At 32.2% G+C, this 23,668-nt stretch overlaps 2 protein-coding genes across 6 annotated transcripts in view; one reads left to right on the top strand and one right to left on the bottom strand.

Moving 5' to 3' along the window:
- The window catches only part of LOC124308797 (hemicentin-2-like), a 159,477-nt gene extending 156,380 nt beyond the window's left edge, over positions 1–3,097 (top strand). For both annotated transcript variants that reach the window (XM_046771888.1, XM_046771889.1), the window contains exon 7: positions 2,892–3,097. In XM_046771888.1, the coding sequence (XP_046627844.1) occupies positions 2,892–3,013 (122 nt within the window). In that variant the 3' untranslated portion in view covers positions 3,014–3,097. The remainder of the gene's footprint in view (positions 1–2,891) is intronic.
- A 13,060-nt stretch (positions 3,098–16,157) lies between these two features.
- On the bottom strand, positions 16,158–19,788 carry LOC124308726 (sorting nexin-6). Of its 4 annotated transcripts, XM_046771703.1 has the most exons (11): positions 19,463–19,788; positions 19,251–19,301; positions 18,889–19,104; positions 18,648–18,769; positions 18,349–18,485; positions 17,960–18,267; positions 17,698–17,880; positions 17,179–17,196; positions 16,606–16,669; positions 16,435–16,520; positions 16,158–16,352 (listed from the first exon to the last, which is right to left on the bottom strand). In XM_046771703.1, exons 1-11 carry the CDS (start codon positions 19,466–19,468, stop codon positions 16,302–16,304), a joined length of 1,242 nt encoding a protein of 413 aa, XP_046627659.1. In that variant the 5' UTR covers positions 19,469–19,788; the 3' UTR covers positions 16,158–16,301. The 4 variants fall into 4 exon arrangements, with proteins under 4 accessions (XP_046627659.1, XP_046627661.1, XP_046627660.1 ...); XM_046771705.1 differs by lacking the exon at positions 19,251–19,301; XM_046771704.1 differs by lacking the exon at positions 17,179–17,196 and having other exon boundaries at positions 19,463–19,786.
- Between the last annotated feature and the right edge of the window lie 3,880 nt (positions 19,789–23,668).

The raw sequence follows: 23,668 nt of genomic DNA, 5'->3' as shown, positions 1-23,668 counted from the left end.
TAATAAGGGAGAACGAAATAAAAAAAAAAACCGTCGCGTTATACGTAACATTACAACTTGTCAGTTAGCGTGAAATTATAATTAGTAGTAATTAAAGGATAACAAGCTCTGTGCGCAATTATCGCTACAACGATATATATATATTATACCTTTGAAAAGATTTCGATCGAAAGAAATATGCGATATAAAATAATTACATTGCATAACTTGTGATATTTTTTTTTTTTCTTTTTTTTTTTTTTATAACTCAACAGTAAGTAACTCGGGATACGGTACATATACAAAGTACGTTCGATATTTTATAATTGACAATAAAGTCACTGTGCAAGAAGAACTCGGATTAAAATACATAATGGGTTGCGTAAAAAGGTAGTCGGCAAACTAATTTGCGATATCAACGATAACAACGGTATTATATTTAAATAAGTATTCAGTTTTCTCCGGGTAAATCTCGAATTGAATAAACAATTAAAAAATCAAAAAAAAAAAAAAAAAAAAAAAATCAAAAAATTCACTACAATTCTTCTCAATTGTTCAACGTATAGTATAACCTACTCTGTACTCATCGATGACCCGGTAATTGTTTCGTTCGGCAAATCACATCGCTTGCCGTTGACTCGTTGTTTTTTCTTTTCTTTTTTTCTTTTTTTTCTCGCACTCATTTCCTTGTTCAAGAAATGTACAACACGTGCTTATACTGCTACCGCCCTCGTACAAAGGCTGCCGCATCTCGCAATTCGAAGATACGATGCCGTAAATAAACACGCGACGAGAAATAACGAAGCCCGCGTCACGATTGAAGTACAACGTTACGGGTATACTGTAATAAATTACATTATATATATATATATATATATATACTATGTCAGGTATATGTTACACCTCGTGCAATAAACATCGCGCACCGTGCAGTTCAACGTCATATATACCGAATATATTATGCAAAACTATTTTTTTTTTTTCTTTTCCTTTTTCTTTTCTTCCACGTTTCCTCAGCCAGCGGTAATAATTTATGTAAAATTCCATTGCGTCTCACACCGAGCGTACATACATACATATATATATATATATATATACACACTATACATGTGTATAAATTGTGAGTGCACGATTCGAGAAACAAAAGGGGTTGTGAAATACCGACCAAAGAGAATGAAAGAGTGAACGTGGGCAAAGAAAAAAAAAAAAATGTATACATGTATATATATGTGTGGTACTGAGCAGCGTTTATGATTCAAGAAAAATATCACGTACAATAATAAATGTACGATATGAGAAGCGTAGTTGGACAAACGTTGCAGACCTTCGATGATGTGGAAAAAAATATAAATGGATAGAATACGAAAAATTAGTATCTTTCATAGTTTGCTTGCTTTTTTTTTTTTTTTCTTTTTCCTTTCTATTTTACGAAACCCCTACAAAATCTGCGATGATCGGCAAGAGAGAGAGAGAGAGACAGAGAGAGAGAGAGAGAGAGAGAGAAAGAGTTAAAAAAAAAAAAAGAAAAGAATAAGTTGACATGTAAAGATGAGGGAAGAGAGTGTAAAAAAAAAGAGAGGAGGGGGAGGGATAAAAAATGAATCCTCTCTTGTCTACCAAAGCAACACTGGCAGCGCTCGATGAATAATCACAGCAATCTTGAATAAACTCGCCACTTTGTATTCCAGCCTGTGCTTTCCTCGAAAGCTTTTATATATATATATATATATATATACATACATACGTGTAATATGTATAATAAGGTACGCACACATATATATATACATCTGTAGATTCATGAATTTGCGATCGAAACGAGCGCGATTAAAAAGTAACTGACAAGAACTTGAATTTCCTGAAATTTTCAATCTAATCAAATTGTAACGCGACTGTAAGAAGTGAAAAATCGAATTTAATATAAGTTTTAAAAAATGCTAAATTTACATTTTATTACATTCTCTAACTCTTGATTCAAGTATCGTATCTCTATCTTACAATCCGATCTAACCTCATTGTACAATTTACAGATTTGAATAAATCTATTTAGATTCAAAGTAATCCCCACATCTCTAAGTTTGAGTATATAATTTAGGTCCTTGATATTGGTGAAAAAGGAAAAAATTTAAGTGAAATCCGCTTTTAATTTTAATATTAACCCGTGCCCCGAAGGTACTTTAAAGAAGTTACAATCGATTTTCTCATCAATTTTTCGATCAATTTGCATGTGAACAATGAAATAATATTGTGTGGCAATTTAAACTAATCTAAAAGTAATTTTATCGCATTCCGCACATTTGTATGAATTTCTTAAGGTGATACGGACATTAGAGCAGTGTAAAGATAAAAAAACTGAATTTTTGATACGTTATTAATCGCTAATAAATACGTAAAAAATAAACGTTGTTAACTAGACAAAATGAGAGATTGTTTGATTTGAATTTAAGAAGCAGAAATAAGGAATGTTTTAAGAAAAATGTTTAATGTGAAAAAAGGTGAAACTTGTACAAAAATGAGCTGGAAATCAAAATGTAACATCTCCGAACGTAATTATTGCCAATCTAGCGTTGTGATTTTTTGATCCGATTATTTTTCGATTTTCTCGTATCTGTTTCACGTCAAAAAAGTAACGCTGTCGAAATACAGATAACGGCATTGATTTTCTCAGGAAAAGCTACACAAAACTTATTTTTAAAAATTTTTTTTTTACCAATAATTAAGGGCCACCGTAGTATATACGTGTATATAAATGTTTAGATACGTATAAATTATACATGATTACATCAAGTTAAACGGAGATTAGAATTAGATACCTTCACTGTTTTCTTTTCTTCCTTTTTTTTTCTCTCATCCCCCTGACCGTAAAGGATAAACAACGCTTTCACGTAACGTAACATTTTCAACTCTTTTTCTAGGTGACAAGATGGCCGCCATACAACGGCGCAAGACATCGGGAACGAAAAGGAACATTGGAAATTTAGCCTTAGTTTTAATGTTCATCGGGGTCTCCTCCCCATTAGCCTCGCTAGTCCGATAAATCTAACTACTCTATCTCGCCAATTGTCCATTATATTATTATTATTATTATTATTATTATCATCGTCATCATCATCGTCATCATCATCATCATCATTACTACCATAATCATCATCATCATCATCATTATCGTTATCATTATTACTAATATACCTACGTCACTACCGTTATTGTAATTATTGTTGTTGTCACTATTATCGCCTCTACGCGTGTTGTCATCTGCGCAAATCGTTGAATTACAATTTTAACTGAATTCATTATATTTAAACACAGCAACACACGCGACCGCGACTTGACGTTTAGCGTCGTTTTTTCAACGTTGAATAAAAAATAATAATACCAAAAACAACAATAACAGTAACAAAAATAATAATAATAATACACGAAACATCCTTTCACATGTCTTTTCCTTCGTTATTCTTAAATCTTCACATATTATATACACTTGTATATGGGGTATTTCAAAAAGTATCGATCAAGATCAGAAACTGATATTTCCGATTTGATCCAAATATCTTTCTACGAAAGTGCTGGTCGGAAAACAAAACCACGTTTATAGAAAATGGAAACAAATAAAAGAAATCACTATTTCGAGACGGCTCCTTTTCTAGAATCTGAAAGAATTCGGGAAATCCTTAGAAAATGTGAAAAAAATTTTGAACCCCATTAATTCTCGTCACGGCGAAACTTGGATCTTGAAAATGACGAAAATCTCGAAATGCATTGTCGATACGAAATTGAACAAGAAGAAACCTTGCTTATAATATGGATGGAAAAAAAAAATCACATCCACAGAAATGGATTCGAAAAAACAGCGATTTCTGAAACTTTCGTAATTTTCTGTATCCAACTTTTGCCGTGTTGAAATATCCGTTTTTTAGTCGGGCTAAAAAAGTTTCGTCATATATTCCTAGAATTTTCCGTAACTTTTTCAGATCTTAAAAAATGGGAGAATCTCAAAACATGTTATAACGTCTAAATGTCAGATACGAATGATTGTAAAAATTTGAAAATAATCCTGGTTTTGTTTTTCGACCAGTAGCTACTTTCTTCGCAGAAAAAAAAGGTTTCATTCAAATAGAAAATATCGATTTCCGATCTTGATCGATACTTCCTGGAATGCCCCATATATCTATCCATACTACATGTACAACGTACGATAATAATTCTTCTTCGATTTTTTTCACGTCCTTATGTATACATGCATATGTGTATTCGCGTCAATTCATCATCGATATATTACGTTGTTACATTTAACATAACGTACTACGTGTAATATAATTATAAAATTATACTATACGTATATTTATATGTATACATAACACGTGTATACAGACGCGGAGATTGAATTTCTAGTACCAACATTAAGGGGATGATAAACCCGTTGATTCAGATTATAGGTTATGGAAACGTCATTTACTTTCTTTTGTAAAACTTTACGCACCGATTGCAAAGCCGAAAACCGCGCAGAGAAATCAAAGTTCTAATCGTACGTTTTCTCAAATTGTTAAACAATTTATAAATAATGAATGTATCGCAGAATCTCGTAAATTTTTCACATTATTCGTAACAATATTTTTTTCCATCAATTTACTCCGCACCAAAAATATAAAGTTTTTTTCTTAAAAAATGCGATGTTTACGATGAAATTACATTCGGCGCGAAGATTCCTCTCCAAAAAGAAAAAAAAAAAATACGAAACGATGTCCTGACTATATTGCCTTCATTTCACATTATTCAACTATATTTTCGCGTAAAATAGAAGTAAAATTTTATAATAAAAATAAAATCCCGCGTCACTGTATAACACAAATAATATATATACGTATGGTATAATAATTATTATACAAAATAAAATAGGCTCTAACGTACGGACTGATCGGCTAACGGTCGAAAGATCTAACGCGCATGCGCTAAAATTCTTGTTACAAACAAAAGCAGTTGTTTTGTCAGGTTTACCAACCGTCGTAAGTTCAGATGGACGCGTCACCGCAACGTGCGTAACCTAAAAAATGTTGCTCGTCCTGACGAAACGACTGATTTTGCTCTAAAATTTTAACGCATACGCTTTAAATCATTTTACCGTTATTTGATCACTATATATATATAATAATAAATGAATTGTAAGAAACGGAAGGAACGAAAGAGAGACAAAAAGAAAAGAAATGGCGAGCATAATATGTATATCTGATGTTGAAATCAGGAAGAATATATATATATATAAAAATTATACGATTTCAAGATCATTGAGGAGTGGCGGGGATTAGGAAAGAAAAAGAAATCTATCACAAAGGCGTCTGTATGTATATATATAATAGTAATAATAATAAAAATAATAACAATAAAATAGTAAATAATAATGATAGTAATAATTAATAAATCAATTTAATCTTACATCTGTGAAAGAATAAAAATTAAGAAAATACCGTCATTTCTTTTCAAATTTTCTGAGCAATAATTTCTCACTATATAGGATTACCTTCATCGTTATCGTCGTTGTTATTAATATTATTTAATTTTTAAAAAAAACTTTACCATCAAGCACACGCAATTGATAGTAAAAATAACAACAGTAATAATGATGGTTTGAAAAACAAATCGCGATCAGAGGCCGTGCGATCGTCGCTCGATGCGTCGTATATATTTATAAATTATCTATAATATTAATATACATCCGTATATATACGTTATGCATGCGGTATAATTTAATAATACACATTGTATAATCTAATGGTATAAGAACGAATGCGCGCCATCATGCGACCTTTTACCACTAAGGCGTAAAATTAGAAAGGCGTTTTCGTTCCTCTTCGTACCGACGCGAAGAAAAAAAAAAAAAAACAACAACAAGAGGATACATTCAAAAACGTTGAAATTTAACAATGGACCAATTAACGCTAAAAGGTCGTAAGTACTGTCGGTTACGCCCTTTCGACACGAATTTGATGAAAAATAATCACCTTCACTAACCGATTATATTTTTTTGAGAAGATAAAAAATTTCTCTCGAACTCTATTACCGAAATCGACGAATCTTTATGTCACAAGGATGAAAGAAAAAATAAAAAAAAATTGCGGATACGACCTTACAACGCTACGTTCGATATAATTTTTAAAAAAGAGAATGTAAATTTTTTTCAAATTCTTCCCTTTATCTTCCCGAAGGTTTTTACATCATTTACGAAAGCTAAAAATAAAAAACACACACAATAATGACGAATACGCGACATTGTAACATTTACAAATGTGATAAACAAAAATATATTTTCACGCCGAAAGGGCGTATCGACCAAACACGACACCTTTCAGAACCTTTACTTATTTTTTCTGCTATTTTTAGTGCAGATATATGCGTTATTTGGAGTGCTTTTGAGTGGCAAATACCGTGTACAAAAAAAAGAAAGTTATCCGTTCTTTTACCACCAAATTCACGCGTCCTTGTACCATTAGACACGCCATATATTATTACCATACAGACTCGACCTGCGGTTCCGGAATTACATTACATTAATTACCTACGTACTTGTTGCTGCGTTACTACGAATAATTATTCCGTCTCTGTAACGTATACATAATATATATTGCATATACATTATTCAATCATAAATATGTCTACTTAGCGGCTAAGATTGTAGTTGAAGCTTGGTCATATATATGTATATTTTCTTTTTTCAAATTACGTTTATTATCATAGATACAAAAATCGTAACGATTTGATTAGTAAGTCATAAAAAATCAATGATCGTCGTTCCCAATTTATATCTGTAGATATAGAAAAATAATTTATATATACACACACTGAGAGAAATTTTTATTTCCGGTTACCGCTCAGTCCTTGACTATTTTCATTTTTTACCGCAATCGACAAAAATATAGTTCTAGGTAGAAAATGAAAATTAGTTTTCTACCTCTTACCGGAAAGTCTATTATCCGTTACTATTCTTTCTCGTTACGATCACTGTCGCTATATTTTCTTAAAGCCTTGTTTGACTAAAAAAAGTAGATTAAACCTAAAAAACTGATTTTACGTTACAATTACCAAAAAAGTATCGACGATAGCGCAAAATGGTTACGCGTACCTCGTTTCTCGTAATTCCAACAATATTCAAACAGTTTTTTTTAACGATACCTGTTTTACTAAATTTTCCTAGTTACTGTAACAAATGAAATTTTTCTCAGTGCACCCCGATTAATTTTCACTGTAAACCGAACGAAAAAGAAAAATCATATGTATGTACAGCCAAAGACTATAATAATAAATCTGTCACGAATAAGTGATCTGTGAAAAAAAGTTTTCCTTTCAAAAAGAAAAAGAAAAAGAAAAAGAAAAAAAAAAACACAACGAAATAAATGAAATGTAAAAGGAAGCCTTTAAAAAAATCTTGGAAATTTGACCACACGATTAAATACACATGTATTTATATCGCGAATCGCGTATAATATACATATAGCGGAAAGCAGAATCGAGGGTCAGATCAATTGCGATGTTAATAATAATATTAACAGCTGATTTCAGAACGGATCCCTGAAATGCATTACGTTCGGTTATGTAGTTATATTACAAGGGCCGTCCGGAAGGTCAAAGGGTTCGATGAAAACGTGATCCGTTTTCTCATATCCGGTATCGTCGTCGGCCATTACAATACGTATATCTACCCTGCCCATTACACACCACTTAAACACGTTGATTCGAAGGATATCTGTGACAACGCGTGTCGATGAAAAAAAAAAAAATTATTTCTTTTCGAGTTTATAATTAAATGAATAAATTTTTATTCCATACATCGAATGATAGCCAAAATCTGCATTCGTTGCTCAATTAAAATAGTTTGCTTTTGTCATTTTTACGTTCGTAAGTGAGGCAAGAGCAAACTTTTATACAATCAATATCATCAATTATTCGATGTATAAGAACCGAAATTTACTTATTTAAATAATATAAACTGAAAAAAAAACAAAATCTTTTTCAGTTTACCTGTGATTAATTATTATTTTTGATGAAAAAGTGATTTAAATGCAAACCCGCAGTTTGGTTAATTCTTACTTATTCACAATAAATGTTGAGAGAAAATAGATAAATTTTCTCAAAATCCGAAATATCGTTCCGAATTCTAAAAATGCAAACTTTGTCTGATAAAACTATTTTCTTTCTTTCAATAGTTACAAAAACAAAACGCGTAACATGATCGGTAAAGCTCGTAAGCTTCATTTTTATTCACCGTTCGATAAAATGGAGAACAGAGAATACGTAAAAATAAGAAAAAAAAAAAAACAGCAAATAAATAAAAGAATGAAAGACAAGAAGTAACAAGGAAATTAAAATCCAACAAAATATCTTGTCGACGATTACGACGTATAAAATATGAATATAATAATTAGATCGTATTTATACGACATGCGCTAGGTTAAAATTTAAACTATATCTCTCACGATCGACTGTAAAAGTGTCTAAGGTCAAAGATGAAAACGGAGGAAAATAAAATAAAAAAAAAAAAAAGAAAACAAACGAATCCGTACAAATCAGACAAGATTTGTTTCTATGCCACGTTATGTGATACGCATGTTACGCACGCGTGAAAAAAACCGCAAGCGTTGCATCGCATCAACGAGATCGATCGTAGCGGGGAGAAAGAATGACATTTTTCCTCTTCTTTTGTTACTTTCCACGCCAATTTTTTTTTTTTTATTTTTTATTTTTTTTTTCGCCGTTGTTCTTCTTGTTTCCCCCCCCCCCCCCCCCCAGTTTTCTTTTGTTACGTTTTTTTTTTTCTTTCTCCTCCTTTCGCGCGTCCGCGCGAATTATCTCCGCGAATGAATAATTCAAATTCAGGGTGGTCAAAACACGCAACGCATACCGGATATATCATACATTACATGTATAGGTACTTATATGGGGCGTTCCACGCCAACTCGGTAGACGGTTGACTTGACTCAATTTTTTTTTTTTTTTTTTATTTTTGATTTCGTTACAGATTTTTTCTATTACGGTACGACGGCTGAAAACCATCGAAGGAACAAATGTCGATTTTTTTTTTAATCGCTCGTCTTTACTCTATGAATTTTCAAACCCGTATAAAAATTGACAGAGTCGATTTTTTTTTTTTTTTTTTTTTTTCATTCCGTTCTCGAAGTGAAACATTTTTACCCAAGATTCAACGTCGAAGAACGTTTTCTATTATTTCCCCTATCGTTTTTGATATCTTTTTCAAATCGTTTTTTTCTTCTTTCGTTTACCATCATACCAGTTCGAAACCTGTGATAAAAATTGGTGAATAAAATAAAAAAAAAAAAAGAAAATCGTAGGGTGTATTTCAGGACTACAGAATCGGAAAAAAAAAAACGAAAAACAAATCAGTAATCAAATCGGAGGTCCGATACATGCGTTGCAATAAATTTGAGACAAGTACGATACTAGTAGAAACGATTTGAGAAATAGGAAGAAAAAAACTGGTGAGAAAACAAAAAAAAAATAGAAAAAAACCTTCTTCCACTCTGAATCTTGCGTATGAAACGTTTCGTTTCGAAGACGTGATGTCTTTTTTTTATTTTTGTTTTAGTAAAAATCGATTCGGACATTTTTCTCAGATGGGTTTAAAAATTTGTAGGGTGAATGTGACGGGTGATTGAAGTAAATTGAAAAATATATTTATTTTTTTTTCCAAGGTTATCAGGGTTCGTACCAGCGTAAGAAAAATACTTTATGAAATTAAAAAATGTCACGCACGTATAAAACCGTCTACCGAATTCGCGTTGAATTCTCTCACATATTTGCAAACGCGTATTATTAAATAATCCGATCGTTGAAATGACTCGAAAAATTTTACAACATATAAAATCATCCCCCTTATCCTGCATTAATTGTAGTATCGTATATGCGCGTTATAAATATCCCGTTCATCGGATCGAACTTATTATACACTCGACGAATATAATATAATATAATATAATATACTATTATACAGCTGCGTGTGTTGTCTGAGGTGTAACAAAAAAGAAGAAAATCAACATCACTTGTAATAACGCAAACTCGATGATTTGTATACGCGCGTTATCTAAACCATAATTAATAACAATAGTAGTAATAATAATAATAGTAATAACAATAATGATAATTGTTATGATAATAACAATCACCACGACCACCGTCATCATCAATCATCAATCATCTATCATCGTCGTCATCATTACCATGAAAACAATCATCAACAATCGTAAGAAATTCTAATTCCAATCAATTATCACAAATAACGACGGTTATACATATAGAACTATACGCGTATACGGATCTCTTTTAAGCGAATCTGTATAATCGTTATATCATAAAAAATTTTATCATCATCATCATCATCATCATCATCATTATTATTGATGTAAAAAAGAGATTTATTGATAAATAATCGCGAGAAATACGTAGACGATTTAAAGAATTCATATATAATAGTACATGCATACGGGTAGGTGTATGTAAAATTGTAAAAGGTGATGTGAATTAGACGGAAATATTAACGTAATGATATAAAGTGGGGGTGGGGGAAGAGATGAGGCGAAAAATGTATGCATATATATATATAGGTGTATTTGTATTATTATTATTATTGTTGTTGTTGTTGTTTTTGTTGTTATTATGATAATGTGAAACCCGATTAGACCGGAAGCTGCTGGTATACCGTATATTATTATATTGTATCAATTTAGCCGATAATTCATTCAACGTCACTCTCGTGTATTGTAATTACTCATATATGCATACATATTCGATTATATGAATATATATTATGTATACACGCATGCATACATGTATATATATATATATGTGTATAAATTATACATATATATATATATATATATATATGTAATGTAATAGTAAAATGAAAATCGTAGAGTACGATATAATAAATAAAGCGGATTGATTAATCAGAATCGGGCTCGAATATTTGCGCAAACTTCTCACACAGGCAACTATCTGAAAAAATAACGAGCAGCATGGGAATATGTGGGAAAGATGAGAGTGAGGGTTTGAAAAAAAAAAAAAAATAAATAAAAAAAAAAAAAAACAAAGAGTAAAGTGTATTTCGAAACTTTCTGTGTGGAAAAAAATAAAATTAAAATTAAACGCGTTGATGTGCGATCAATTTTACAGAAAAGAATATGATAAAACGATAAAAGTTGCAGACAAACATCGGCAAGAAGCAATGCGATTGGAAAATAAAAACCGTTCTCGTTTTGCAATTAAAATCGTTGAATTTTTTTTACTCTTCATCACACGTATAATCGAAATATTAATAGGATACAGGTTCAAGATGAAGGGGAAAAATTGATTGTATAAATCGCGAGTTACGATTCGAACGTTACTTGAAACCAATTTCGTGTGACATTTTACTCACCTATAATATAATAAAAAAACTCAAACGTTAACTCTATAAATAGTACGAAAGTAAAAAAAGAAAGAGTGTGTGCCATGTGAAAAGATTTTTGAAGAGTTAAAAAAAAAAAAAACTACACGATGAGAATAATAATGATAATGATAATAATATTACAAATATATTAAACAAAATCGGTAGGCTGCTGATTGTACGATTATACTGTATTACACACGTATGTATGTGTGCGTATGAATTTTAAAGAGTCACCTCGAGAAGGGAAAAAAAATAAATAAATAAAAAATTTATAAATACATGTATGATAATTAATAATTAACTATACACATTGTATTATATTATTATATGTTGCAAGGTTTGAAACTCCTGATTGAGATCGCGAATTTGTTAACGTGAAAAATTAAACGTCAAAACGAAGAGAAAAAATACAAAGAAAAAAATTTCAGGGACCCGCGGAGTAAATTATAACAACACGAATAAACGAATAAATAATAAATCGTATCGTTATAATAGAAATATGTATGCACGGATGATGTAGCCTGCAGATGTTTTCGGGTGAGAGAGAGAGAGAGAGAAAGAGAGAGAAAGAGAGAGTGATAAAAAAGAATTGCTTATCACAATTATTATTACGATAACGATAATTGTCGTTATATTTCTTGTTCCCCTTACATTATTTCACGAGAGAAAGAAACAAATTTCCTTCATTTTTCATACGTTTATCTATTTGTTTATTCATTTTAGTACTTTGTACGAAAATCTTACACCTCGAATCGACAAATAATGCGACAGATCTGTAAACGAAGTAATTGATTAATCGATCGATGCGGGATAATTGCGAAAAGAAGAAAAGAAGAGTTGAAAACAAAATCCGGGATGAAAAATTTAGAGAAAAAAGAAAAAGAAAAAGAAAAATATAAAAATACGAAAATCACGGGACCATTTCGCTAGCGATTTTTATTATATATATATAAATCACCGTTTACGTGTATGTAAAAATTTTCTCCCCCGTGCGATCCTAGTTCAGTTTCATTAAAATCAGCATACACACATGCAAAATACGCGTGCGGTATGATACTTTTTCAATTCAATCTGATATTGGACAAAGCTGACAAAGCTAGTAGTTAAAATTATAATTTTATACTCCGAGAGACACGCTATAAAAAAAAAATATATATATATTATATTGTTTTTCCAATCGATGTCACACCTGTCTATGTAATAATGAATTCATTTTGTTTTCTAATAAATAATTACGTTATAATATGTATATACACGTCTGCAGGCAGCATCGACAAGTGTGTATATATGCATATACATATATATATACATATATATATTTCCAAATTTATAACATTGCGTATTATTGCGCATTTAAAAAATATTATATTATATTATATTATATTATTATTATTATTATTATTATTATTATACATACATATATATATATACACGTATCGCGCTTAATCGCACGGATCGACGCGATTAAACAATAATTATTGTTATATTAAGATATAATATTGTATAATTACCGTTAGTTGATGTAAATTATTTAGGGAATTGGGATAACGTTTCAATTTTAGTATTTTGTTTCATCGATTTTTTTTTTTTTTTTCTTTCTTTCTTCTTCAAAGACAGCTCTTTGTTCATTCTCAGTGTTGAAAGAGCACGGAAAAAAAAGGAAAAAAAATTTATATCAAAAGATACGATTAAAATTGAGAATTTGAACGGAAGAAAATCTATATACTAGCATATATATATATATATATATATATATATATATATATATATATATATATATATATATACATATATATATATATATACATATATATATATATATACATATATATATATATATATATACATATATATATATATATACATATATATATATATATATATATATATATATATATATATATATATATATATATATATATATATATATATATATATATATATATATATATATATATATATATATATATATATATATATATATATATATATATATATATATATATATATATATATATATATATATATATATATATATATATAGACATTTACGAGTAAATGGTAATAATCGGCAAAATGGCAAGAATCTGGGAATATTTTTTTTCATCTCAATTGATTTAGAGAAAATTGTTTCATAGAATGTAATTATAATTATAATATTAAATTAAACGCGATATTATTAACGTCATCATTACCTGATCACCATCGTCATTATATGATAATTAATACTGTTATTATTAATCTAGGTCCGGTTATAACTATATAGTATACACACACACACACACACATATATATATGTATATATACATATATATATATGGAAATTATGTGTATACATACATGCATAAATTAAGGTAAAATAATAATTAATTACAATACAATTATATTATGTAATTTCGAATTAATTCTAAAGAAAAACGAAACAAATAAAAAAGAAGAAAATTTGAGGAAGTAGAGAAAAAGAAAAAAAAAAAAAAACAAAAAAAGGAAAAGAAGTCTAATAACAATAACTTGCAACTCGAACATTTCTCAATATATGTCTGCAATCATGTATTATAGAAGGTATATTGATTTAATTCAATAAAAAATACGAAAAATAGTATAATCACGATGAATTTCTTTGCCTATTGCAATATCGTTTCGAAGATACCCGTTATTTGCTTCGATCCCGCAATTAATTAATCCCTCGAGCCCGATGATGCGCGATGAGAAGGAGAAAGGAAAAGGAAAAAAACAAAAAACATCTTACTCCTCTTCGAGTAAATAAATATTTCGATATATAGAAACGAAAATTCTACCGCGTATTTCAAAAAAAACCAACAGGTAAGAAACACCACGACGACGATTCATCGTTTGTATAATATTTATATTTATTTGCGCATTATATGTAATAATATACAATAAAAATTGCCTTAATTCTATACGAAACTATAATGACAAATTCAATATTAACTGCGACAGGGTCAGTGGCATTTATATCGAAGACCGTAGCATAAGGTAGGTAAAGTTTTTTATTTTCCTTACGTAAATCCGAGAAGTTGAAGGAAGAAAAAAAAATATATATATATATATATTTATTTATAACACACTTCACACCCGCTTTTATCGTTACCGCGGTCAGAGAAAAAAAACACGCATAATTTCCGACGCTTTGTAATACACGGTGAGAAAATTTTTTTTTTCCCGAAATCGATTATTCTTCGTTAATAATTTATACTCTGAATGTTAATTAAAAATGTTTACAATTATTATATATATATATATATATATATATATATGCACATACGCGCGGGTGTGTTTCTGTGCGTGTACGTCTATAATAAACGGTAAGTAACGAAGTGTTGAAGAATACAAAAAAAAAAAAAAAATGCACGAAAAAGAATGTGTATATATATATATATATATATATATGTATTCATGATTCAACAATACAGTTTAAATACAACGCAAATATATGATATATATACCTACAATGTTAGTGCATGTGTGTGTGTTTTGTGTTGCAACGGTAGAATATATGTGTATTTAATATAAATATAGATGCCTATGTATATAGGTAAGGTATACCTATTCAGATTGGCACTGACAACTGCAAGACTGTCACCAAAAATTTATCAATCGTTTGACAAACGCGAATAACGATAACTCGATAATTATCGTTCGATGAATTTAGCTTCGTTATATTTTTTTTTTTTTTTTTTAAACTACAAACTTTTACGCCGTATCGCTAAATAATAACATGAGACAGAACTGTAACATCTGAATAATAAAATCCATGTATCAAGATATCTGTTGCTATTTCATTTTCTCCCTGTTCCGTTTCTAACACCCCCCCCCCCCCCCCCCCCCTCCCTTCACTCCCCTCCCACGTATTACATATAAACCGAAAATTAACGCGTTTTTGAATAGATGGAGAAAAAAAAATATATATATATATATATCTATAATATGCATATAAATATATGTATAAAGTGTACAAACGGATCGCGGATGGTGCGAAAATTGATTACGGAAATGAAATAAACGATTGAAATTAATTTCGATGTAAGGCAGTAGTTATTAAATCTATATATTATTATTATTATTATTATTATTATATATATTATGTATACATATTATACAGGTGGTGCGAATACGTGTGTATATATATATATATGTATATATTCAATAATTCCTTTCACGCGCGATAATTATGCGGTAAGTATAATTAACCAGTGGAATGATAATAAACCGTTGATTGTATAATTTGTTGTAGATAGTATCGATGGTTGTCGTTGTAGTTACGGTGGTGGTAGTGGTGGTAATAACAATAAGTTTAAAATGAGCAAACTTTGAATCACAGAGTAGGCGAAGAACCCCTAACTTAGCTATACAGCATATTATAAACCTCGCTAACAATAACGATAAGGATCAGAGATCAGAGATCAGAGATCAACGAATTACTCGTGCAAAGTCGGAGAGCGAAGAGCGCCGAAATTACATCGATATAATATGTATATTGTATAGAAGCCAAAGCCAAAGCCAAAGCCAAAGACCCTTCGCAGCCTTTTTCTCGTTTGAGACATAACGTTTAACGTTTATTATCGATAATAATATTATCATCATTATTATTATCAGATATTATATCCTGCTAAATCTATTGTGATAACAAAAAATATATTTTACACAACTATTAATCATAATGTATGTATGTATATATCGTAATTATTTTTTGCATTTTTCACTTTGTTGTTGGTTTTTTTTTTTTTTGTTTTTTTTTTTTCATTCTTTTTTATTATTATTCACTTTTACTCGTTCTCTTCCCCGTTTTCTCGTATATCGTTTATTCGTAGAATGTTGTTGTCGTTATACGTTAGCGTTAATCGATTACCCCCGATTACTTCAATCGATCGTGTCACTCTTCTCGCAAATTAGCCAAACACTTCTTGAGTAATTCGGCATGAGCCTGGATTGAAATACGTTTTATTAATGCGAGTTAGCTTACGGCGATTTAAGGGATAATATGAATGAACAATCGTTGTACGTACTTTGGCGTGTTTGATTTCAAGCTCGGTTAACTCGATAAGATTCTTTTTAAACGCGGCCACTCGCCTGGTCTTAAAATCCGTAAGTTCTGAAATGAAGATTGTATTGATTCATTCGCATTGAATTGAACGTTGCGAAATATCCATTTAAAAAAGCAGTTTCTTAGTTAATACCTTCTTTTCCTTTTTCCGACATTTGTTCAAACTTCTCGCACGCCTCGGTCTGAGATTGTTCCGCCTTCGCGATGGATAGAATCATTTTATTACACGTCAATAAATACAATATTAAATCCGGACAACAATTACACACTAACACATTTCAAGTGGAAATTTTTTTTTTTTTTCTGGTATATACCTTATCCTTTAGGATAGATTACTCTCGTTTACAAAAATTTTATTGAAAAGGCTTAATGTTTCACACGAAAGGTTTCTAGCGATTGCTCTTATATCGTCGTGAAACTAAACAGTCATGCTTTTCGAGAAATGGTCAAACCCTTGGAAAAAGATACTCAGAATAAACTATCGTCGAGGAAATATAATTGGTCTTTATTTTTTCTATGCAAATATCGAAGAAAATTAATTTAGAATGTTATATATCGTCGACGATTGTCGGTAAAAGAGAAGAAAAAATGAGAAACAAATTTCTTCTTACAAGAATGTAATTACCATACGATAAACACTCTAAACACGAATGACATATCGTAACAATATGTACATATTAAATGGTATATAGAAATGGGGACACACCTCTGCAACTTCCAGTGCCTTTTAGGAGCAAGAAAAATTAAGATGATCAATTTTTAAAGTTTCAATTTTGTCAAAAAAATTAACGTCACTATTAGTTTTTGCCTCGTGAAAAAAAAAAAAAAAAGAAAACAAGGAAAAAAAAACGCGATCAAGTTAATAAATTCTCGTAACAAATTAGATGTAGCGCAATGATTTTTGAAGCGCGAGAAAAGACAACCGTGGAAACATCGGGAACGATCCGTAGTCAAGCAAAATAGCTTTGCGGCGGTGAAAAAAGAGAAAAAAAAAAAAAAAATTGATTTGTTCTCATTACTCTATACAATCAAAACTGTTTACAAGTTACATTCCAATCAATTATAACCCTGTATTTCATTATCAATTAACATTTGATCTGAGATGTGGCCTAATGGAAAAATTGTATTGATAAAGGAATAAACGTGGTTTACCAATAGAGCAAAAACCGAATAAGCGATCGATGATAATTAACCAAGGGGTAAAACTATGGATTCCATTACTTACGGCATGAACATCTTTATTTTTAGCGCGAGCTTTTTCCAGAGTACGATTCGCAGTTTCGTAAGCATGAAGAGCTTTCAGTCTCCTAAATAACAACCGTTTCGCAGCAGCAGTATCTCTCATGTAATATCTCAGAGTGTCGGATAGTTTTAAATCTTCATCAGACGCGACCCTGCCTTCGACTTTCTGAAAATGTAACATACACGTCAGAAACGACATCCGTTGAATTAAAGACCAAGAGGGAAAGATCGACGCTAGAAATTACCCTAAGTTTTTCAAGAGTTTCAGCAATCTTGGTGAGAAACCTTTCTAATTTGCCATTATCTGTCGTAGCGAGCTGCAGAAGATTGGTGGATATTTTTATATACGAATCTGCAACATCCTTGTGTTTAACCGTCTGACGATCGGCTCTGCCTGTAGATTCTTTTAAATTTTGATGATATTGTTGAAGGAACGTCATCTCCTGATCAAAGAAATCGTTAACATCTTTAACGGTAGCGGATAAATAATATTCGTCCGTAGTTTTGGAAAATGATTTCACCAATCCGCCAAACATCTCCATCTTATTTTTCCCTAAACGATAAAATTTCAATTATAGATAATTGCAACCAACCATCAATTTATCGACTCTGACTAAGATACCAATATGCGTACCTCTCACGCAAAGATCCTGATCATACTCCAGAAATACTCTCAAATTATGATCGTTTCGAAATACAGGATGATGCGCCAGCCGAGTAAGGAACATTTCGTGCATCGCAACAGTTTTTTTAAACGTCGCAAGATACTCGCTATAAAACGATATCAAGTGATGTTGATACTTATACATATTAGATCTGATGCACGAATTGATAAGAGAAAATAATAATCTAGCCATTGCAAAGATTATTTCAAAGTTGAACGATATTTCACAACTGCGAGAATTTCTCGGTGAACTAAACACAGTGACTTACGCCTCGAGCTCTTGCTTCATTTTGGTAAATTCTTCCCTAGTCATAGTACCCTCTCCTTCTCCAAGTTTTTGTAGCTTTTCTCTCGAAGCATCAAAATCAGGCCTCGGTGGCACAGGTGGAATCTATACGGCGAAACAATGCAATGGAAATGATAGTCAAGCCATTCGTGCGAAATTAGCGCTTCTAAACAATCTTCAAAGCCTGGGAAAAAACCATCAAGAGACAATTCCAGGAAACTCACAATATATCCGGCATATTCTTCGTTCTCCTCAAATCGATCGTGAAGCCAGACAAATTCCTCGTGTTGCCTGACGACGAGAAATTCAGGCTTTTGAAACTCCGGCAAGGTTGTTTTGGTATGAACCGTAAACTTCACCTTATCCTTTTCGCTGAGCGCGTCTGATATATCGACTTGCAAAGATTTGTCCGACAAGTCGATTGTGTCGGCGTGAATAGTCTGTAGGAAAGTTTTGATGAATAATTTGAATCGAGACTATTGAAAGTGGATTCGACGACAATGGAACGAAAGAAGACAGAATCGAGATACGAAATAGAATAGTAAAGAAATGTTATTGAAAGTATAGGGTGTGTGAGAAAAGCTACCTTCTTCGGAGGCACGCTGTTCAATATATCATTCGAATCGCATATTCCGTCCTGGAACAAGTTGAAGAACATATTGTTTCAACGATAAATCTGAATTAAAAACGACTTGTACTTTGCTAATCCTGAATCGGACGATTAATTTGTGTCATAAAATGACGGTCATATGACAGACCGGTTGAAAAACAATCCTAGTGATAACAGGTACCACCTACCATCATGGCTGCAGGCGTCTCCTTGACACTTGACACGAAGCAACTGTCAAATTGATGATATTTTCAAAAGCAAGATTAACGGGCAGAAGGGAGGAAAGAAAAATCAAACGCGCAGAAACAATTGCCAACCGGATGATAATATGTGTAGTGTAGCGCAGTTTATGAAGAAATGCGGAAAAAAATACCGGTAGCGTTGACTTTCGATCAAATAAAACAAAAACACCGTTCAAACATGAAATTGTTCGCAACGGCCGCGATATTATGGCTTATTTTATACCTCAAAACAATTTACCAACTAAACTCTCGCGATCAGCTGTACTATCACGGTGCACAGCAACGCCCACGTGTCACTTTGCGACACTACGCGGGCATAGAGTACGTGAGATTCAAAAGAAACGCTTTCACTGCATGGCGGGAAAATTTGTAAGTTCCATTCGTAACCAACTTCAGAACTTTGGACTATCAAGTTTACGGACAATAAAAAAGCGGAAAAGTGGTATTCGGAATATTGTGTTAAGATTTTTTTACGTGAAAAATAATTATTTTAACCAATTGTATTGTTCGATTTACGATTGGAGCAGTAACTTGGCGTGCGTTCCGAAACTAGCTGGTAGAATTAAAACTCCCAAGGAAGGATGTAGAGCTAATCACGAACACGACAGCGCAAAAGAGATGAAAGATTGTTGACAGCACTGGGAGCTAATTTTTGAATGCACCCTTGATTGACCACGAGAAAGAACTTTTATTTTTGATGTGAAAACTTCTTCAGCACGGGAGTGATTTGAAACTCGATGAAATAAAATGACACGACTATCGATGTAACGAAATATAACGAACGAGATCAAAAACAGTAACTGACGCTGCATTTCAACGATATATTGATCAAATCCAAACCAATGCATTTGTTTCATATTTTAGTTACCATAAGCCATTCGTGTCTTTATTAAAATTAAAAACATGGAGTCGGAATAATGAAATGTAAAATAACTTTTAAACCTGGTACTAATATTATATATAATAAATAAACCCTATAATTAATCCACTCCTGATACTGCATTTTCCTCATTCTCTCGCAGTTTAGTTTCTAGAGGTTTCACTTTTACCATGTGTGAACTGCACACATTTTTTTTATGTGACAATCTTTTCCTATTAACACACAACCAACGGTTACTACGGAAATTCGGGACTGAAAACAATCACCAAAGTTCGATGACCGATACACAAAATGACACTATCAATGTACAAAAATAGGTAGAGTTGTATTAATTTCAGTTACTGTAAAACATCGCATGAAATGATCGTTATGTTTCGGACCGAAAACAAGTTAGCCGGAAGCTCAAGGTACTATTGAACATTACTTTACAATGTGGAGGCGTGATTAGGTGAGTACACTTTGTATCTCTCGCTATGCGCTGTGATTTTATGAGCCTACGCTCGTTCGATGAGGCCACCAATCATGGTGCACAACATGAGAGGCAGAGTATACTGATATTACCCTTAACTGGTCACGCATTCGAAAATTCGGATGCTACCTCCATATGTATAAGCTCGAGTATTTGAATGCAAGAAGGAAATGGGCTCATTCACTTCAGTGACGTCGAGTGGTATTTTTGTGTAGAGAATCATGACACTTTTGTCCAATATCGGGTGCTTTCCGTTTACTGACTCAAGTCGACTTGTGTCGCTATTTCTGGTGTATTCCTTTGCCCAGATTGGCCGGTTACACCAGAAATAGCGACACAAGTCAATTTGAGTTAGTAAATGGAAAGCACCCATCACAAACATGTACCATATAGAAACAAGACCACTAGTGTCACAGAAAAAGTTAGTCCACGTACTTACAGTTTTCGGCCAAAACTTAGAACCACGTGGTATTAAGTCCACGCCGCAAAAAGCGCATCCGATTCCCTTGATCAATTTACGTGCGAATAGCAGGGTAGCGACAATTTTGCAAACATTAGACTCCCGGAATTTTACCGTAAAAAAATGCAGGATTCCCTGAGGTTTACGTACGAAAATTAGGTTATGTTGGGCAGCTTTTAGGACCGAAAGCTGCATAAGTTGTTCACCTTGAATATTTAAAATTAGATTTAAAAAACATACTATTGCTTCGTTTCACATGAATACTTGGAAATTAAACGATACCGTCTCCGAACGTAAGCTTGATTGTATTTACGAAGCACAGCTGAAGTTTGAAAACGATTCAAAAAAAAGAAAAAACGTACGTTTTTCCGTATGTTCCATAATAATTCGCTGACTGTTCCCGATTTTCCTGGTATTCCCGATCTATCGCCACCCTGACTCGATCACTGGACCACTCGACCTCTCAACCACTCAATCGCTGGATCGATCGTCACTCGGACACTAGGTTACTCCATCACTGGATCACGGGACCACTGGATCACTCGATCACTCGACTAATCCAGAAGGTGACGTCAAAAATTTCCGCGTCATTTCTGCAAACTTCATTTTCATTGTATGAGATATCCGTGTATCATATAATTTGCTAATGTATGAACGTCTTGCAATGCACCCTCGCAAAGGGAGGTTACAGGAGGATTAAAATTACAGCAAAAAATAAAGAAAAGAAATGTATAGCCACATTTGCGAAAATTGTCGTACGCATTAATTGAAACATAATAATCTCAAAGGATATAGTCTTCCACCTAAATTACACGACAAAACTCGTCTTCCACCCACAATAACGCGAAAATTTGTTTTTAGAATGTATACCCGCAAGGATGAAATCGATTACAATGCTTCTTTATATAGTAAGAAACACAAAAATAATAGTCTTCCACCTATAAAATACAACAAAGGTAGTCTTCCAAGCCTATGAAGCTGCGCCTGGCATGTGGCTACAACGCTGCATCTTTACCTACCTGAATTTTCACGAAATTGTCTCTTAATGTCATTGTAAAAACTTGTTTTTTTTTCTATATTAAAGTATTTTATCGAATTTCATTAATATATTTAAGTCTCGATTTTCACGGTAAAAGATCTAGTAAACCTTCCCGCAAAAGTTTAAATTCATTCCCTGAACAAATGTGTAACATAAAAAAAAAAAAAAAACCTAATGATAGTCGTTCAACTATTCCCAACAACAACGTTCGTCTTTCGGGCAGGTCCTGAAGATGCAGCGTCGTAACCGCATGCTCGGCTCAGCATCACAGGCTTAGAAGACGATCTTCGTTGAATCTTAGGGCGGTTTAGAAAAGGTCCTCTTTTTTTTAGATTTCGCTTTTCTCCGAGATTTTTGCACTTCTCCACTAGAAAATAGCTCACGCGCAAGAGCTGGGCTGAAAAATTTTTTTTTACCAGTACCTCAACGACATTGTAAATTCGGAAAAAAGCCATTTTCGAGAATTTGAAAATTGAGGTATCCTCAATACTTCGGTGGCTATGTTCAGTATGACGAAACAGAAATTCTTGAAAATCCTGAGATGCGTGCGATTTTTTATAGTACCGATAATTCTATGTTGAAATTCATTGAAATACTTGAAAGTTGAGGGAATTATATTTCACGAATTTCAACATACATTTTTCCGTATTAAAAAAATCGCATGGATCTCAGGTTTTACAAAAACTTTTGTTTCGTCGTACAAAATATAGTCTCCGAAAGATTTGAGGATACCTCAATTTTTGAATTCTTGAAAATGTCCTTTCTTCAAAATTCCAAAATCGTTGAGGTGGCAATCAATTTTTTTTTTCAATCCTGCCCTTTCGCGAGACTATTTTTTAGTAGAGAAGCCCACGTATCTCGAAGAGTGAAATCTAAATAAAGGTTTTTTTCTGAACCGCCCTAAATGTATTTTACAGGTACAACACTATTATTTTTGTGTTTCTTATTATAAAAAGAAGCATCATAATCGATTTCATCCTTGAGGGTATAAATTGTTCAAATATTTTATCGCGCTTACTCACGTGGATGGAAGACGAGTTTTGTCGTGGAATTTAGGCAGAGGACGTCATTTTCTAACCTTATATGTTTCAATTAATGTGTTCGACGATTTTCGCGTGTGCGGCTATATATTTTTTTTTTTTGTTAATGTGACCCTGTAATTTAGTCCTCCTGTACCCCTCCGTCTTGTGGGTACGTTAGAAGACGTTCATATTGGTTAAGTTATACGATACACGGATAACGTATGCAAGAAACTGAAGCTTGAGGAAATGGTATAATGAAATCTGTTGTTAACTCTCAGACTA

This window comes from Neodiprion virginianus, chromosome 7, assembly GCF_021901495.1.
Source record: "Neodiprion virginianus isolate iyNeoVirg1 chromosome 7, iyNeoVirg1.1, whole genome shotgun sequence".
In the NCBI taxonomy this organism is placed as follows: Eukaryota; Metazoa; Arthropoda; class Insecta; order Hymenoptera; family Diprionidae; genus Neodiprion; species Neodiprion virginianus.
Note: the sequence above shows the minus strand (reverse complement) of the source record. Positions and strands in the feature narration are given on the sequence as shown.